An 18,783-nucleotide genomic window follows, 5' to 3' on the forward strand; every position below is an offset into this window, starting at 1 on the left:
TAGTCTAAACCTTGTGTTAAAAGTTTGCGTTGGTGCCATTAGACACGAGTTATTCCATTCATCCTCAGTGATTTCCGTTTGCAGATCAGTTTTCCATGCTTGTAAATATGAGATACTATTTTCTTTTGAGCCTAAAAGTAAAATATAAAATTTGGAAAGTAGGCCTCTACTCTGATTATGGTGAACAGCTATTTCAATCTGGAGAGACTCAAACGGAGAAAGAAATCGATTAAAAGTAATGACAAAATGAACATGAAAATAAACAAAGTCCTTTGGCGTTCAGGCCCCGGCAGGGGACGTCGAGCTGGACTTCGATAAGCTCGATGAACATTCCTGATGCAGCATAGGAATATAGACCCCCGGGGCCTGTACTGGAGGCGGTCGGAGGAAAATGAGGCCTGAGAGCCAGGAGCAGAAGGTGGAGATGGGGCGGAGGTGGTTTGATCGCAGCTGATGAGCAGAGGAGACCATGGGTGAAGGTCCTTTTGAACTGACAACTTTTGAACTTTTGGCTGGAGCGAGGCTTGGACCGGCGCTGATAGGTCCAGGTTGCAGAGAGGGAGGCGCTGATTGATGAGGCAGGTGCGACTAGAGTCTTCCAGACTGAACTTTTGTCAAGACTCCATGTCCTCTATAGTAGAAAGTGGAGGTTCGGCAGTAGATTTCAGTAACAAAGCTTCTACTTTAAAAAATGCTTTTAGGGCAGACTGTATTTATTTACCACACTCTTAGAAATGGCTGTAAATTTACGACGGAATTCCAGCAGTAACATACTGTTATTCCAAAATACGGTAGGATATTGTCAATTTGATGTTTTCTTCTCTTGTCACAATCAAGACTGACAACTGGCAGTAAACTACCGCAAAATAATTGTACAATACAGTGTTTCTCCTAGGCAAGACATTTTACTTGTATTTGCATCTTAGAGAACCAGCATTTAAAGATAATATTAAACGGAAAGAAAAAAATACTTTCCATAACAAGTCTTTTAGGGAATGAATCGAAATCTACAGAGCATAATCAAAAATGTTAGATCACCAGTGTTGGTGTTGTATGTTAAAAATACAATGTTAATTAAACACTTGTTTAGTCAAATTCAAAGATAGGTTTGTCAGTTTCCGTAAAGAGATGGTGTTTGACAAGAGTTGCTCCCACAATAGCAACTTATCTGTTACTTCACGTGTTTGCTTGGAGACAGCATCTTGCCTGGATCTTATCATAACAAGGTAAGTTCCCAAAAACTATTTAAACATGCTCTTTTTGTTCTGTCTTTAATGTATTTATGTAATGTTATGGTGATGTATTGTCTCAATGTTTGTAACTCCCTGGCGGACATTATACCACAATGTATGCTGTGTTTGTACTGTTATCTATTCTATATCTCAATAAAGATCTATTAAAAAACAAAAAAACAAGGTAAGTTCCATGTTAAGACCATCATGTTTTTGATTATGATTCTTTTTTAAGAATGCATTAACTTTCTGTTTGCGTAAGAGTATCAACTTATGCTTAACGTAAGTTTATTTGTTTGGATATTGCGGTACGACTGTTCAGTACAGAGGTGCTCAAGTCCAGTCCTTGAGAGCTGCCATCCTGCAACTTTCAGATGCTTTCCTGTGCCAATTAACACACCCGAATCAAATGAAAGGCTGGTTAGCAGGTCTGTTGGAGTAAATATGCATCAAAAAGTTGCAGGACGGTAGCTCTTGAGGACTGAACGTGAGCACCCTTGGTTTATTATTTTTGTTAGCAGCTAAAGCTAGCCAAGCAGGTGTAGCACGGGGTGTCTGGTGGTTAAACAAACATTAAAACTGTCAGAAAGGCAGTTTGAGTTAACATTATTTAGCTGCGGAGTTGTTTTCTTGACGTTTTCGGCTATAGACGGCATAATGGGGAGAGTGGCTGTGCTGGACCGGTGGTTTGATCTATGCGATCGAAGCTAAGCCAAAATGTTTTTGTCTTTATAAATAATAATGATAATAAACAATGACATATTGGCTGCCTCTTTTTTTCTTCATTAGTACGTCATGTTGGTGACTGAAGCGTGTTATGATGACTTCAACACATTTCTTCTGACAGGTTGGCAGAAGAAATGCTGACCAGATTGTTTTTATAAGCTGCCTAATTTCTATAATGCCTAATGTCTGAGTTGTGTTCATGGTAATTATTTCTGACATTTTTATGCTTCATGTTGTAGTTGGTGAAAAATGCTCTCCAGGGTAAACCGGGTGGACAAAGTATTTTGGTGGGTCTGGTCAGTTTTTCTCACTTCTCTTTAAAATCTTTATTTATTATCCTAATGTGTCTGCTATTTATCCTGTAGTTCTTCCAGGTTGGGAAAACCAGGCATTCTTCTGTTGGTTCATGTGCTTCGTCCTACATCCAAAGGCCACAAGAAGAATCCAAAACGGCTCATGTCAAACTGTGGACCATGTTTTCAGATATGTGCAGGTATGTGGTTATTCTAATGATCCTACTGTAGAAGCACTTTCTCATTGGCTTTGTTTGCTATCTGAATGTAGCAGTGCTGCTAAATATATTTAATCATTTTTATTATTTGTCATCATTATGTCAAAGATGCAAGCCAGTGTTGAAGCCTTCCTCATTGCCGTGGAACCAGGACAGCCCTTCCTTCTGCATGTTGGTGAAAACAAGAGCAGCACCAAAGACACTTCACAATCAGTGATCAAAAGATAATCCAAGCTAGCTTTTGATGAACTTTGAAAGCACAATTCACCTTCAGTGCAAAGTACCATGAATTCCTCTACAACTTCTGTATATTAATCCAGTCTACAGTTTTCAACATTGATGAGACTTGCATAACAATTGAGGAGTTTAAGATCCTTGCTTTTACTTTACCTGGTAGAGTGGACACTCTTTATTATGATGATCATTTAAATACATACTGTATCAACGAGAGGATTTGTTTTATGTTTTTCCGATTAAGGACTTGGTTTATTACAGTCCCTGTGGCAAGCAGTTTTTTGCATGGTCAGTATTGAAGGCCATATTGTCTTTGAGAGGGTCCAGCCAACATTCCAGACAGGACAGCGTTGTCCATCTTCTACATCTACATCTTCTACATTCTAACATTTGATGAAGGTGGTGATGTTTTCTCTTTACATAATTAAAAACAGCTTTATTTACATATTGTACCAGCTGTATTCAGAATGCCACGCTATTTATATTCTCAGGAATTTTCCCATTTTGATTGTATTTTTTAGTCGCTTCATTGGGATTAACCCAGAAAGGGGCACAAAAGCCGGTCATGGGAAGATGGTACCCAAAAAGACAGGAAACACCATTCAAAATAAAAAGTGACTGTCAATGTTCAGGTTTCCACCGTCATCAAAAACCTGATGGACTTTGAGTGGCATCTCATTCAGATTAGTTGTTGTCCTTTTCTTTTCTTTTAAATCTTTCTGTTTCCATATTATTTAGGATCTAAATTGTAGATCCTAGATAATAGGATCTACAATTTAGATCCTATTATTAGGCACCGTCCAACATTTTTCCATGTTGGACGGTGCCTTCATCTGCATTTAATAAAGTAAGTGCCACTTGGACTCTTGATAGTTCACATTTTAAAACCCTGTTAATTCTAGAATTCCACATTATTTCAGCCATGTTGAATTTTAGATTTTGGAAGTCCTTTTTCATTGATTTGCTTAGTGATACCCAAAGTATGGATATTTCTTTAAGAACTGTGTTTTTATGTTCATAAGATTGTAGAAATGAGTTAAACCCAGTTTATGTCGCTGTAAACTGAAAGTCTTCAATTTTTATTCCTGTGTTAGTGAAACTATATATTGACTTTGAAGGCCTATCTTTTACCAGTTCTCTGAGGAATGGTTTTGTGTTATTCGTTTTGAATGTTTGAATATACTGGAAATATATGTGGTTTGAGGCATAGTGGTGCCTTTAAATAAAAATTATGTTCTGACGGTTACTTATCGCATCCTCTTTTGTGTTATGTGAAGTTCTGATTAATGTATATTATGCATTTTAGAACCGCACCAATTGTAGCACTTCTAAGCTTAACACTGGGCTAGGTATTAATGTTCTATCGCAAAACTACGACTACTTTAAAAAGTAGTAAAACTAAATTTACAGTAAAAATACTGGAACCTACACACCAGTATTTTAAGGTATATTTACATTCACCACTGTATTTTACGGTGGCCAACAGGTACAAACACCCAGCAAAGACGAGAAAAACACATGCAACAAAAATTGATGCCAACAAAAAATGCTGAAAACAGAAGTGATCCAGACCACTAGGGGGAGTCGAACAAGGAACAGCTGTGTCCAAAGTCAGGTTTTGCATCTTTGGGTCCTCGATGACCAGAAGAGAGAAGCTGTAGCTTTCAGCTAGCTGCTTAGCCTCTACCGTGGCGTTATGTTGCTTAGCAAACGTGACGTGTATCACACATCCGCGAAGGAAAAAAAACAGGCTTGGAATATGGTTTTTTTTTTTCCTCCTGATTTCTCTATTACTCTTCACATTTTGTAATAAAGGCTGTTGCATATTTACAAAATCTGTTAGTCTGATTCTAAAATGTTTAAACACGTATAGCACATTTACACAAGGAATGTAAGCAAAGTATCCCTTTTCAAATACTCCAAATCTCGGGTAAGACAATACAGTTTAATCAAACTATTGTGTTTTTAGGCTTAACTTTAATCAGTCAAACCGATTTGCTCATTTTAGTTTGGTTCACTAAAATGAAATATTTTAGTGAACCAAACTATTATAACTAGATGTTACTTGAATTAATATCTGTGTTTAACTGTCATTTGGGAAAGCCTAAATGAGTCAGGTGTTCGCCTGTGGTATACTACTAAACCTGGACCAGCTGGCAGCAGGCGAGGGAAGCTGGGTGTTAATACAGCAGGAGCAGATGTCTCTGAAAACGTCGGATAGATATTGCAATTAGGTCATGCACTGATGAACCGAGCAGAAATGTAAGATTTATACATCTACATTCTCGCCTACAAACATTGTTTAAATCATGTTGTGTCACGGCTGCTAAGCAACATAACGCCGAGGTGGAGGCTAGGCAGCTAGCTGAAGGCTACAGCTTCTCTGCAATGCTCTCTGCTTTCGCAGGACTCCTCTTCCGTTGACCGGGTCGTTTCTCAAGCCCATGAAAGAATAAGCTTTAAAGGATCAGGGCGTAAAGAGTTCCGGCCGGGGGACGGATTTCCGGCTTTTGACCAAACGGTCCGCCTCAACCAAACTGTAGTCTACGGGCTTAAAACCCTTGTAGACCAGAACGTGTCGACGGCAACACATCTAAATTTGCAGTACCGTAATTCCGCCACACGTAGCGCTATCTGAAAAATTCCAACGGTTTCTGAAAGGGGAGACGTTGCACTTTCCAGCAAATATCGGGTTAATACGGCAACTTCACAGCTGTAGCTGCAGAGAGTGTAATCAATCCGGGGGGCACTCGATTAATAGACGGTAAATTGCGAAAATAACTTGCTGGATATTGAAAGTTCCGGTAGTTATGGATACATGGGTAAGTGTATCATCTCACAGGACATTTAAAGAACTACTTACAATTAAAATAAGTAGTTCTGAAACTTAGGCGTAAAGAGCTCCGTCTGGGGGCCAGACTTTCAAGCAAAGCGAGCATTGGACCAAACGGCCCACCTCAACTAAACTGTAGATAATAGACAAAGATGTCTGCCAATCAGAATTCTAGCTCCCGTGTTCTTGACCAATGACTGTAAAAACGGTTTGTAGAAAAGAAGCGCATGCATTCGGTTCGGCGGTTAAATCAAATGCGATATGAAAGAAGATGGAGTTTGTCTCACCCAGTGATGTTTTATTGAGGATTTATGTACATATGTTTTGGCAGTTCTGAGATCATGTCAAAGCAGCAACTTATATTAAAAAGTGTTTTATTGTCCGTCTGGATGTTGCCCGCTTCCATGGAAGGACAACATAAAATCGCTCTTATAAACATGTAATTACTAAAATCACGATACCCTCACTTTGCATCTCTCTGAAAAATGAACCCATTTAAATAAAGAAATTCCCTCCATGGGTGATACCACGATAGAGAGCGTTCATTTTATAGCGTTAACACCGGTGCTGTAAGCGGTCCGGTATGAAATGGGTGTGATAGAACAGCCGTACCACAGCACTTTTAAATTTCAATAATCAAAATACCGAAATGGTTTCCGTTGTTTTAAAAGGTTTATGTCAGTCTGCCTTTTCCCCATCGATACGCCCTGCACCTTAGGGGGTAAAAAAAAAACAAAAAAAAACAACGTGCACATTGCACAAAACTCTGAAACAGGAGTAGCGGGATATGTCCCGCTACGGGGCGACGAACTAGAACGGAGCGACGAACTAGATGTGAATTATGGCATAAAAACAGAAAATCCGACGCTGAACAGTGAAAAATCAACACATAATGTGAAACACATGATGATTAGGCAGCGCAGCAGGTGATGAGTGAAGATTATTGATGGTCAATAAGCGATAAAATAAATCTAGCAACAGGAAAGAAACTAAAGTGGACATAGCAATAAACCGAGAGAGGATAATACTAATAAAAGGAAACTAAATGGAAATGAATGAAGAACAAAATGCAAGAATAACCTAAGAAACTAAAGTAAATACAGAGGAATAAACCTGTATGGCAATACATTTTGAGCAATAATTAATACAGAGGACTGTATGGCAAGAATAAACTGGAAATAATTTTACCTTTTATTTCCAGATAAAAGGTAAAATAATATTGTTGAAGTGCCATGGGTTTGTTGAGACCACATCTAATACTGAGAATAAATATATCTTACAGACAGTAAATAACTTATCACTTATTTATGTTTTTAATTAGATTTGATATATTTATTTGTTCAACATTACTTTTCATGTCAGTGTTATTGTCATGAGGCTGATGACTCCATGACACTTTCAGTTTGACTCATTAGGATTTGATTAAGAACCAGATTTGTTCTTTGTAATTTCTGTCCAGTAAAACTATTAATCTATAAATCAATCGACAAGTCTATATAAAGATATAATCCATGTTTCTGTCTCATATTTGTATGGCATTAAAAGGACCTGGAACTTTTGTTTTTCCACTGAAAGCTCTGGTTTGGACAATAAATGACATCTGGGTGAAATTTTATGGTTGATACTCTGATGTCCCATTTTCCTGAAGGCTGCACAGAGCTGCACCACCAGAAACCGACAGAAACACTGAAGAAGAACATTGACAAGCTGAAAAGGTTGTTACTACCACCAGGGATTGAACTAAAACATGCAGGATGCTGGGCCACTAGGACCCACTTTGGACACCCGGATCTACAGACTTTGTCAGGAGCAGAGAGTGTTACCTTTGACGACGACTTCAGTAGTGACTGATAATAATCTGTATTCATTTGTGAATGTACTGCTGCAAAGATCTACAAAGATGGTGTGAGAGTGGAGATCTTTGTCAGTGACATATATATATATATATATATATATATATATATATATATATATATATATATATATATATATAGTTTGCTCATAAGTTACAAAGAGACACCTTACAATTTGTTCTTGTGCTTTCATGTTTCCAAATGGGCAGTGTTTAATCTTGTTGATTCTTTTTTTAAATAGTTAATTTGTTTGTGCCTTTGTACTTTCTGAAAGGGCTTACTAGACCTGTAATTACGTCCACAGGCATGTCATCGAGTGTGTTTCTTTTTCACTTATGTTTCTGCACATCTAGTGTATTTTCTAGGTAATAAGAGAAATTGTAGTTAATTTAATAGTTTACTATTTTTACTTCAAGTGGAATAATAACACTTGTGCTTATGTTAAGCAGTTAAATGGCTACAGTACTATGTTAGTCTCAGTGATTCTGTAGTAACTAACATAACCAAGGCATATCTTTGGATCTTCTACTTTTATTTTCTTTTTTTATTAATATGTGCAGCTCTGACTTATTTCTTAATCCAAAGAATGTACAACACACGTTGTACACAGTACACACGTACTGGTGGAACAATTTTTTATCTTTAGTCAATTGAATGCAGTTCACTTTGTCAATGTCTTTATTAAAAAGAAATAAGTAAAATAAAATTTCAGTGCTTGTCAAAGTGACTTTTTAAATGTGGTATTCAGGTATGATTTTGTTTAATGACATGCATTTATACAAAAATCATAAAGGCATGATTTTATAAACAAAACAGCATCTAATTTAGTGGATTCTTCAGGACATGTTCTGTATCTTTCAGCTCATGACAAATCGGTAATGAAGCATATTAAAATGTTGGACGAACAAGAAGTGGTTTCAAGAAATTATCAGGAGAAATAAGTTGTTCAGCTTTTAGATACTCTTAAAGGACATATGAAAATTAGTTATAATTGCCTAAATAGACCTGGCGTTATTTAAACATGTCTATGTTCAACAGTTGACAGGTGACAAAAGAAGCCAACTAAGGTTTGGTAGAAAAACTTGCTGTCGGTGTCATTTAGTTGAAATGCTTCAGATTTGGACATAACTTCTTTTTTAAAACAGAGGGTCCCAACTTAGTGACATATACAACATTAACTTGGTATTTGGATGCATTTACAAAACAAAAGGGGGAGACCTCTATTTCAACTACAATAATTAGATGGACACAACTTAACTTACATTTCTTTATCCCTTTTCTCTGCAAGCTTATGAATTGATGAAATAAACCACAGAGGCCTGAGACACCATCAGGCAAATCAATCTTTTCCCACCAGAGCAGATTTAGAGTCGGGCTACAGAGCTCGATTCTAGAGAAAATGCATCTTTAAACCAGTACTTTCATAAAGCATTTGAAGATGAAGCCATCTCTACCACTCAATTTGAGATTAGTGATGGAGTTCGGGTTAACCCTAACCCTATATCGTTTTATACAGTTTAACATAGAGAAACACTATGTCAATCGAAAATAATTTAGATTACTATGCTAACGTAGTTTAAATTACAGTAGACTCAAACTGATTCAATATTAATTTACTAAACTGTAATGTTGAAGGACTTCAATCTGGGTTTTCTTTCACTGGGCTTTCTTTCACAAAATAAGCTGCAAACTTTAACTTAAATAATTAACCTTAGACAGGTAAACATGCTATTCAAAATACTTCTCCATAAAACTTTTTTTATGTGTAAATCCTGATTACACTGAATAAAACACATAACAAATAGCTTCACACAGTTCTGCAAGTGTGTAGGAAACGAATCTGTTACACAGTTTAACCTTGCGTCATGCCTTAAAGACAACACACAGGGCAAACTTGACCAGCCTACAATGACGACCAGCTTGCAGGCAAAAAGTCTTTATGAATCCTATTATGACTCTTTCTGTATCAAACGAACAGTTTCACTACATTTTGAAGTAACATTTCTGAGTGTATCGTTCACCTTGATCTTGTTTGGCAACAGACAAATACGGTTGTCATCTTATTGAATACCTTATTACCCTCCACCTCCCACAACGTGCTGATAGTGTTCCCTTCTTCTCTTAAACACTCTGCCGTAGGATGGCTGCGTTCCATTTCAGATTCCCGCCGATCCTCCGTACAATAATTTCTAGAACTAACTATGCGGAGCTGGAATGCTTATAAAAATATTTTGTGTGGTTTATGATAATACATTATGGAAGATCAAGTCTGAAACATGACTTACACACATATACACACATATATAAGGTAATGTTTCAGACTTGATCTTCCATAATATATTCCAGCTTATCTATGTATAGATATAGATCTATCCATCCATCGATGAGAGAGAGAGAGAGAGAGAAATATCTAATCTGTCTAGATAGATATATATGCAAATTTATATTTTTGTGTGTTCTTCAAAATTGTGTATGGCATTTGTGACATAGGTTTATTAAAATGTGTTGTTCTAATACAGTCAGTTGATCTGGACATTACAATGTATTTTTATCATGCTCTTCATCAATAACTTCACTTAAAGTTGCTGTGTTTAAAAATAAATACTGGATTTGAAAGCAATTTTATTATAGCATTTTGCAAATACAGTCTTGATTGACAAAATCCATGACACAAAAACGATCATATTAAAATAGCTTTTTGAGATAAAAAAAAAAGCCACTTCCAAATAGTTATATTGAAATCAAGTTGTGCTTATTTTGTTATGTATTTTATAGACTTTACTTTGTACATCCACATCAACATTAAAAACACTCAAAAAGAAATGTGTACAATACCATGTTTAAAGTTTTTAAGACTTTAGGTCATATTTATTGAACAAAATCTACAAACAATTCTGTTCTAAATTTCAAGACTTAATACTGGCACAATACCTGACTGATGCAGTGACTCAATGAGGCTCACTTAGTCTTTTATAGAACTTGACAAAAATATGTCAGTAAACAGCCCAACATAAGTTTATATAACTACTATATTACAACCATAACATTCATTTCAGTGAATGTCCGAAAACAATATTACACAGAAAACATCGTAAAATGGTCAAACTGCAGTAAAAAAAGAAAACAAATTAATACTTAGTAATACAAAAAAGAAAAAGTAACATCATGGAAGGACTTGTTCGCTGTCTGAAGGAAGTGACACTTGGGGGACAGCAACATCAGAGAATGCTCTGATGTTACTTGCAGGCTCCCAGGTATCATCCCAGATTTTTCCGCTAGAAAAGAACAACAATAAAATCAGAATGTGCATTTTTTGTGCTGTAAGGTTCACAAATCTCTAAGATGTATGTATACCTGACTTTAAATGGAGGTAATGTAGCCAAAGTATTTTCTCTGCCTACAGCCACCCAAATGCCAGCTGGTACTTACATCTGGTTTTGTCCCAAAGATACAATATTATCTTGACTTATTAAGTGTTAAATGATAAACTGACTGCACAGTAATTTTTACCACTACACAAACAATGAAAATATCTCGTAATGCTTCAGTTTCTTAGAAAAGTCTAAAAATCAAAACAGAAAAAAAGTAAGTTTCAGATTTAATTTCCAGCTTATATGAATTATAAAAGGCACAGTGTTAAATAAGTGTTGAATCACCGTTAAAAAGTCCAAATATCAAAATCAGCATTCCTTTGCTGATAAACGGCCTAATTACGATATTTGGAGTTCTATCTCTATATTTCTATGTTTCTGTGCACATGCTGACTTATTTGTGTGAATTTGTTTCACCCAAAGATGTTGTGACTTGTGTGGTATAAGTACTACTGATTCATGTTGTGATGCCCGTTTTTGTCCTCATAAAAAATAAAGACAAATATAAAGAAAGAAAAGGAGTCTGATAGGTCAGTAATTAAAGCCACAAAGTTTATGAGTAAACAACTGTGCTTATTTTTTGCAGGCCACTGTCCCCCTTACCACCCCTCCCCCCATCTACTCATCTTCACACGTGGCAAAGTCTCTCAGTGTACCTTGGCATGTTTGACTGGGTGGGGATATACTGTCACAGGTGGATTAGTTAAACTTTTAGACTTACCGCATTAGTTCTACGCCAAGAGATTGATTTTGTGTACTACATTTCCACCAATCTAAATAACAAGAAAAGGAAAAAAACAATTTAAAAAACAAAATAAGAAATAAAGTCAAAGCGTGTACACTTGAAAACTGAAAAATAGTGTGATGACCGTGATATTATAGTCCTTCTAAACTACTCTTCTTTACATGGATTTACACAGTTTCTCAAATTAGTTTAACATTGATTTTAGCCACTTTACAATGGCCACATAAGTGGAAACTAAGTCCAGAACAAGTTGTCTTTGCTTATAAACGGTCTCTATAGGTTTTCTGTTTCTGTGAGAATTTTGAAATTTTAGGGCTGGACTCCTTAAGTCGTGAGCTCAGTTTTCTTCTGGGTTCAATTCCCAGCCCAGGATCTTTCTGCATGGAGTTTGCATGTTCTCCCTGTGCATGGTGGGTTCTTTCCGAGTTCTCCGGCTTCCTCCCACAGTCCAAAAACATGACTATCAGATTAATTGGTTTCTCTAAATTCTCCCTAGGTGTGAGTGTGTGTGTATGGTTGTGTGTCCTGTCTGTTTCTGTGTTGCCCTGCGACAGACTGGCAACCTGTCCTGGGTGTACCCCAGGAACCTACCAGACCACACTAGGGACAAGGGTGTAAGAAAATGAACGAATGTAAAGAAAACAAAACTTACGCCACCCTGACTTAAGGAGACGGCATGGTCAGCAGGTGACATGAATGCAGATGTGGCTGATCTTTGGGGATATACAGATGACGGAGTGGGAGGAGAAGCAGCTGGAGAGGTGCTTCTGGGTCTTTTCTTCTTCTGAAAAGACTGAGAGGATGGGACAACAGGAGGAGAAACAGGAACGAGATCAAGGACTATCACAGTATCTTCCTGGTTCTCTGGTATCATCATTGGATGCTCCTCAGTAAGCATCCCAGGCTGCTCCTGATCTATGGTCTCTGTCTGTTCAAAGATCAGGTTCTCAGCTCTTTACTTCTCTTCATCTGGCTTGCAACATCAATAAATAACACAGACAGGAGGAAAGAAATTTGCCTGTACTGATGCAAGTTCATTTTTAATTCAAGTAAATGACCTAGATGCAATCAGTGTATTCAGACAGGGTTCATAAACAAAACTTTAAGATCATCACAGCCTAGGGGCACTGATGTTTTTAGCAACCCTCCAATTTTACAAAGTGGCAACAACAAGCATGACTATAAACACTATTATGTGACTCTATCATGGCTAATTAAACGTATTAAGCACAGGTACAGTGTACAGGTACAATTAGCCTCCAAGAGGCTAATTTAGCTAGCCTCCACCGTATATTCTCCGGCAAGAAAAAATGTTACAAACGTGTCTTCAATCATTCGCATCACAGTCCTACTGCTATTAAGTCCTAAAACTACCATCAGTAACTTTATAGCGTAACACTTTGGAGTTATTTTTGGTTTTAGAGTACAAAAACATTTTGACAGGTGCAGATTTTTACTCACCGGAGTGTAAGTGTCGCATAGGATGACGTCAGCGTATTCTTCTTCTTGGGTTTTTGTGGGATCCGTCCTTATTTTAATTATTTCAATAAAAAATATGAAACATTTACAGAACAGTTTGCATGCAATCACAAAATAAAATACATCTTAATTTTTCTTAAATTTATTTAGTGTAAATCATTGATATCATACTCAAAAATAGTTGGTAAATTAAAAAAAAGGCTTTTAAATCAAGTTACAACCACAACAAAAACCCTCCGGTTTTATATTTTACTGAGTTATTTTTAAATACCGAATTAAAGTCTTATGACCGATACGTCTGACACGTATGTGTAGTAAATATTCTTAATATCCTGTTCAAACTAGCACATAAACTGTAAATAAAGGTTTTAAAAAAATAGAATCGACTCGTCATCTTATTCGTTCCCAGGTCTTCAGTATCGGACGTTTAGGGAGCGGTATAGCATTCAATGAGAGAACCCTTCTCGTCACATATTGACGCCGAGGGTGGTGCCCAAGCGTCAATATGTGACGAGTTGGGAGTGAGAATGTGTTGAATAAACCCTTTTGGCGGTACTACATCTGCGGTGTGTTGGCGTCATTACAGTATTTACTTACAGTACACCACTTTAAAAGGTAATTACAGAATTGAAAAGGTAAATGTCCAGTAAAATACTGGTATCTACAGACGCCAGCTTTTTTATTTATTTATTTTTATTTTTATTTTTTTACCGTTTTTCTGAAAAAACGGTAAAAAAAACCTGCCGTCTATAGGTACCAGTATTTTTTTTATCGTTCTTTCAGAAAAACGGTAGATTACCGTTCTTTCGCAAGAACGGTAAACTACTGGGAGCTACAGACGCCAGTATTTTACCGTTCTTTAAAAAAACGGTAAACTACTGGTAGCTACAGACGCCAGTATTTTACCGTTCTTTCGAAAGAACGGTAAAGTACTGGCAGCTATAGACGCCAGTAGTTTACCGTTCTTTCACAGTATCCATACCGTATGTGCATTGACGGTAATCTGAAGTCAGGATTAATTACGGTACAGCTACAGTGCATTTACAGTAAACCTCTGGTGTCTGTAGCTGCCAGTATGTTACTGTAAATTTACAGGATTATTTTTGCAGTTGTTCAAAAGACATTAAAACTCCTTCACTATAAAGGTCCCCTATTTTATTTAAGCCTTTATTCAGCCATATTCTAAACCCTCTGTCATCCTGGTTTGAATCTATTATTTCCTCAAATAGGTGACAGACACGAGATCTTGACCTCATCTAAGATCGTATGGGAGTGTTGCCAAACTAATATTGTGTTTTTGAGAAAAGGATTTTTAGTGTTTTTTAATAGATGTTTAAGTTCTGCTAGGGAAAAGATAGGATGTCAAAGGTAATGTTAATGAGTTGTTCTCTATTTGTACCCAAGATGGTATGTCACTGGTGGAAAAATAACAAGTAACAGCAAAAAGCTGCGCTGCACAATAGTACAGCTTAACGTTTGGCACTCTAAACCCACCTCGATCATAGGGCAGATAAAGAAGAGACAGGCGCAATCAGGAGCGTTTATTGTTCCATATAAATTTGGTATAGGCTTTATCCAAAGAGGAAAAGAAGGAAGCTGGAATGTGTAAAAGAATGGACTGGAAAAGGTATACGAACTTTGGGAGAATGGACATTTTAATAATATTAATACGACCTATCATTGAAATAATGAGGCCACTTTTCTACAGAAAATCCACACTGATCCTCTTACTAAGAGGCCAAGAAGTTTTATTCAAAGAATGCTTTAAAAACATCATACAAAAAAAATTCACAATGAAACGGTAAAGTTTGTGAAAATTTCTCTCAGGCCTAAAAGCCTTTTTTTCTTACTATAGTTTAGGATATCATCTTATATGTTAACACGCATATCATCTAAGCAGAACAGAGCATGAATTTTGCCCAGTGTACCTCCGGTTGAGCTGCTCCATTTGCTGCGTAGAACCCGAGCGAGGGATGGCATGGTTGCACTTGGCACCATGGCTTGGTCTCTGCCAAGTTGTGGTCCTGTTGACATGATCGACATAAAAGACCCTGCCATGGCTGTCAACACGAGCTTCCCAGTCTGAGGCAACAGAGAAGGCAGACAAAGCAGAAATCCTCATTTAAATCCAGTTGTTGGTTATGGATTCCACTAAGCAGGACTGGAACACTGCTGTTCCTAAACATCACAAACTTTGAAGACAACCAACCAGAACAGCTTTGGTTCAATATCATGACTTGAGTAGTCTGGATTGAGAGTTTTGTAACATTTAGAACTTAATCCTAACTTGGCTTCAAGTAAAACAGATTATGGTTGCATTTATTTGAGCATTTGAGGAACAGTGTTAATTCAGTCTGACATCCTGCCAAATGCAGCTAAAATCTCAATCTTAAATCTGAGTTTTCAAAGATTTATTTATTTATTTATCATTGTAAATTCAGAAACAATTTGGTTTCTGGTCTTTCTCCCTTTAAAGTTCCGGCTTCTGTGTAAATAAAGGTTTAAATAGTCTCGGGGGTGGATCTAGAAAAATATTTATGGGGTGGCAAGAGGGGGGCAGGGATTTTTTCAGGGGTGGCAGCATATGCCTGTGTGTGTATATATATATATATATATATATATATGTATTATAGGCCTGGCGGCCCCCCATGTTTTACTAGCGCCACCGCCAGGCTAAGCCTTTCTTGATTTTTCTTTCTTTCTTTTTTTTTTTGTTTTAGGAAAAAAAAAAATTGCTTTTTTATTTATTTTTTTATTTTTTTAAGGCGGATTGCGCACGCTTCTGTTACTCAGCGTTTCACTACAGGAGCAAATGTATTCCTAAAAGATATGGTTACAGAAGATATGTTTATAGTTTATGCATTTAAAGCCGGCAGCGCGCTGACCAATCACCTCGCGTGCTGCCGTAGCTGGATTACTTAATCCAGCTACGGCAGCACGCGAGGTGATTACGAGGTGGGGTGTCAGCTGTGTGAAACTGACACCCCACCCACGTCAAAAAATTCAGTAAATAGTCTGAATGGTTAGTGCTCCGTTTGTGATGGTTTGTGCAGAAATAATAAGATTTTGTTATATATAAAAATAACCCTTATGCTAAAAAATGATCAAATTTCACAATCCATACATATCCAAATGGAACATCATGCTTCTTAGGTTACATTTACCGTCCAGCGCTGGGGCCAAGTGACAAGAAGCCAAGTGAGGCAAAGATTGTAGCAAGTTTAGCTTTTAATTTATCTCTGCAATCTGGACCCTCCCTAAACGGTACTCTAATCAGTTTCAGTCTGTTTACATATGACTGCCAGCAGTCACAGCTGCAGCGTGTTAAGCAGATGAAAGAGGCTAAAAGTGATGGAGGAAAATACAGAATCCATAACATTAAGAATGAGGGAAAAATGGAACAGGAGATCAATAGACGGATTGGCACAGCGTCTGCAGTAAAGTGGGACCAGTGGGACCTCTTTGTGGTGACAGCTGGATCAAAAAGGAAGGTCTCTATTTGCCAGTCTATCTACGTCCCTAGCTTCATCTATGGCATAGGTTTAAGGATCTTGACTGAAAGAACAAAATCACAAACACAAACGGCCAAAATTATTTTTTTCCATAAGGTGTCTGGGCTCTCCCTTAGTGATAGGATGAGAAGCTCAGTCTTCCAGGAGGGTGAGTAGAGCCGCTGATTTTTCACTTCGAGAGGAGCCAGCTGAGGTGGGTCAGATTAGGATGCCTCGTTGACGCCTCCCTGGTGAGGTCTTTTGGGCACGTCCTACCAGGAGGAGGCCCACAGGAAGACCCAGGACACGCTGGAGGAACTATGTTTCTTGGCTGGCCTGGGAACGCCTTGGGATTCCCCTGGAGGAGCTGGGAGAAGTGGCTGGGAGAGGGAAGTCTGGGCCTCTGCTGACCCCGTAACACGACTGCGGACAAGGGGAAGATGATTGATTGATTTAATGATTCATTGATTTTTCTTCAATAGCTTATGGGTCATGAGACCCATGAATTAATTGGGTCTTATTAACTCAAAGTGAATGTGAAATTATACTACCACCTATAGGTGGTGCACACTCCTTTTTATTCCGATTTATGTTTTCGCATTCACCTGAATAATGTGTAGTTGCGCCACTGTCACTTACCACACCGTGACGTAATCGGCCAAAATGATAATTTTTAAGATCTCAGAAACCAAAGCTACACAAAAGACAATTTTAACTGCACAAACGGATCACTAACGAAGTAGCCCACTTTGGTTTGTTTTGGAGCGAGATGGGATGACGTTGACGTCATCTGCCAAAATTATAACTTTTAATATCTCAAAGACGAAAGTTGCACAAACGAGTTTTAACTGCACAAACCTGCACAAACGGAGCACTAACGAACTAGCCTACTTTGGTTTGTTTTGGCGCAAGATGGGGTGATGGTGAACTCTGGATGACCTAAAAAATTATTTTTAATATCTCAGAAACCAAGACTGCACAAACGAAAATTTTAACTGCACAAACGGAGCATTAACCATTCAGACTATTTGCTGAATTTTTTGACGTGGGTGGGGTGTCAGCTTCACACAGCTCGTTAGGCCCTGTCTTCCCTGTAAAGTTTATGTATGTGTTCGCGGTTGGTCGGTGCGTTAGTGGTTAACGACCCAGCGATAACCTCATCGTGTAGGTTTAACCCGGTGAGGAGCTTTCGCGCTCTCCTCGCAGTCATGCATCATGCTGATTTTATATTATTATAATGCTGATTTTATATTATTATATTATTATTACTAGTATTATTTTTCCGGTTATACGGTGCACCAAACCGTATCAAATGCTTTGTCCACTTAGTCCGACAGAGTCAATGTGTGCGTCCACCCCACATCTGAAAAACTCGTCCAGAAACTCGACCAACCAAAATAGTTTCTGTGTCCCCTTATTAAAAACTCAACAGACACGAAATGGAAGAGCTACTAAAGCCACATTAGCAGCAATGAATTAAATCTCCCGTTTGTTGCTAATCTCTGCGCAGTGCAGCGGGGTTAACTCATAATACAGGGTCGGTCCAAGGCTGTATGAGGCCTGAAGGAGAATTTGATTTAGGGGCCCCTTTTGTTGCTAAAAACATCAGCACCTCTAACAGCTTCTGTGTTAGATTTAGTGAAATCTAGGACAGGGGGAGTAGCTTATTTGGCAAACCTAAAAAGCAATACATTATAATTGCAGTTTACTAATTTGTATTTGTGAACACATGGAGCTGAAACTCAAAGATTAAACTCACAGCATCAGATGGTTGCTATGGTAACAAACCAATCTGACTGAGTATTCTTTGAACTTTTACAAAGTAAACTTGGCAGCTCCTTAAAATCTTGCGTATAAATGTTACATTTAAAATCTCTTGATTTATGTATGCTGAAACCATTATGTCAAATTTAGCAGCATTGATAATCTCAATAAACAAATGTTACATTTATATATCTGTGGTCTGAGTTAAAATATTAGCATTTATGGGGCCCCTGAAGCCCTGGGAGACCTGATGAAGCTGCTGACTTAATTTGGATTTAAGAAAAGTGGAAATAAGTTATATTTATTTTAATTGTATGTTTTGATTAGTTGTTTTTAAAACTAGCTGTGGGTTTATATAGCAGTTCACTGGCGATGTTTTCCCATAGCATATAATTACCCAGTGATATTTTTACTTTTCCTGTCTACTTAACATCTTTTAATACAAAAACACGGTGGACCGCCTCGCCGCCCTGACCACCGGGCTTGGCAAGTTTTCGGGGGAAGCGCTGTATATATAAAGCTGTGTATATAAAACTTACACAGC

The 18,783-nt window shown here is 37.7% G+C and overlaps 1 protein-coding gene across 11 annotated transcripts in view; it reads right to left on the minus strand.

Moving 5' to 3' along the window:
- Positions 1 to 18,783, minus strand: part of LOC103482413 (E3 ubiquitin-protein ligase HECW1) — a 129,682-nt gene that overhangs the window by 37,794 nt on the left and 73,105 nt on the right. For all 11 annotated transcript variants that reach the window (XM_008438550.3, XM_008438549.3, XM_008438553.3 and 8 more), the window contains one exon: positions 14,913 to 15,066. In XM_008438550.3, coding sequence (XP_008436772.2) covers positions 14,913 to 15,066 — 154 coding nt within the window. The remainder of the gene's footprint in view (positions 1 to 14,912; positions 15,067 to 18,783) is intronic.

Source organism: Poecilia reticulata, chromosome 20 (assembly GCF_904066995.2).
Source record: "Poecilia reticulata chromosome 20, P_reticulata-male-v2, whole genome shotgun sequence".
NCBI classification, from domain to species: Eukaryota; Metazoa; Chordata; class Actinopteri; order Cyprinodontiformes; family Poeciliidae; genus Poecilia; species Poecilia reticulata.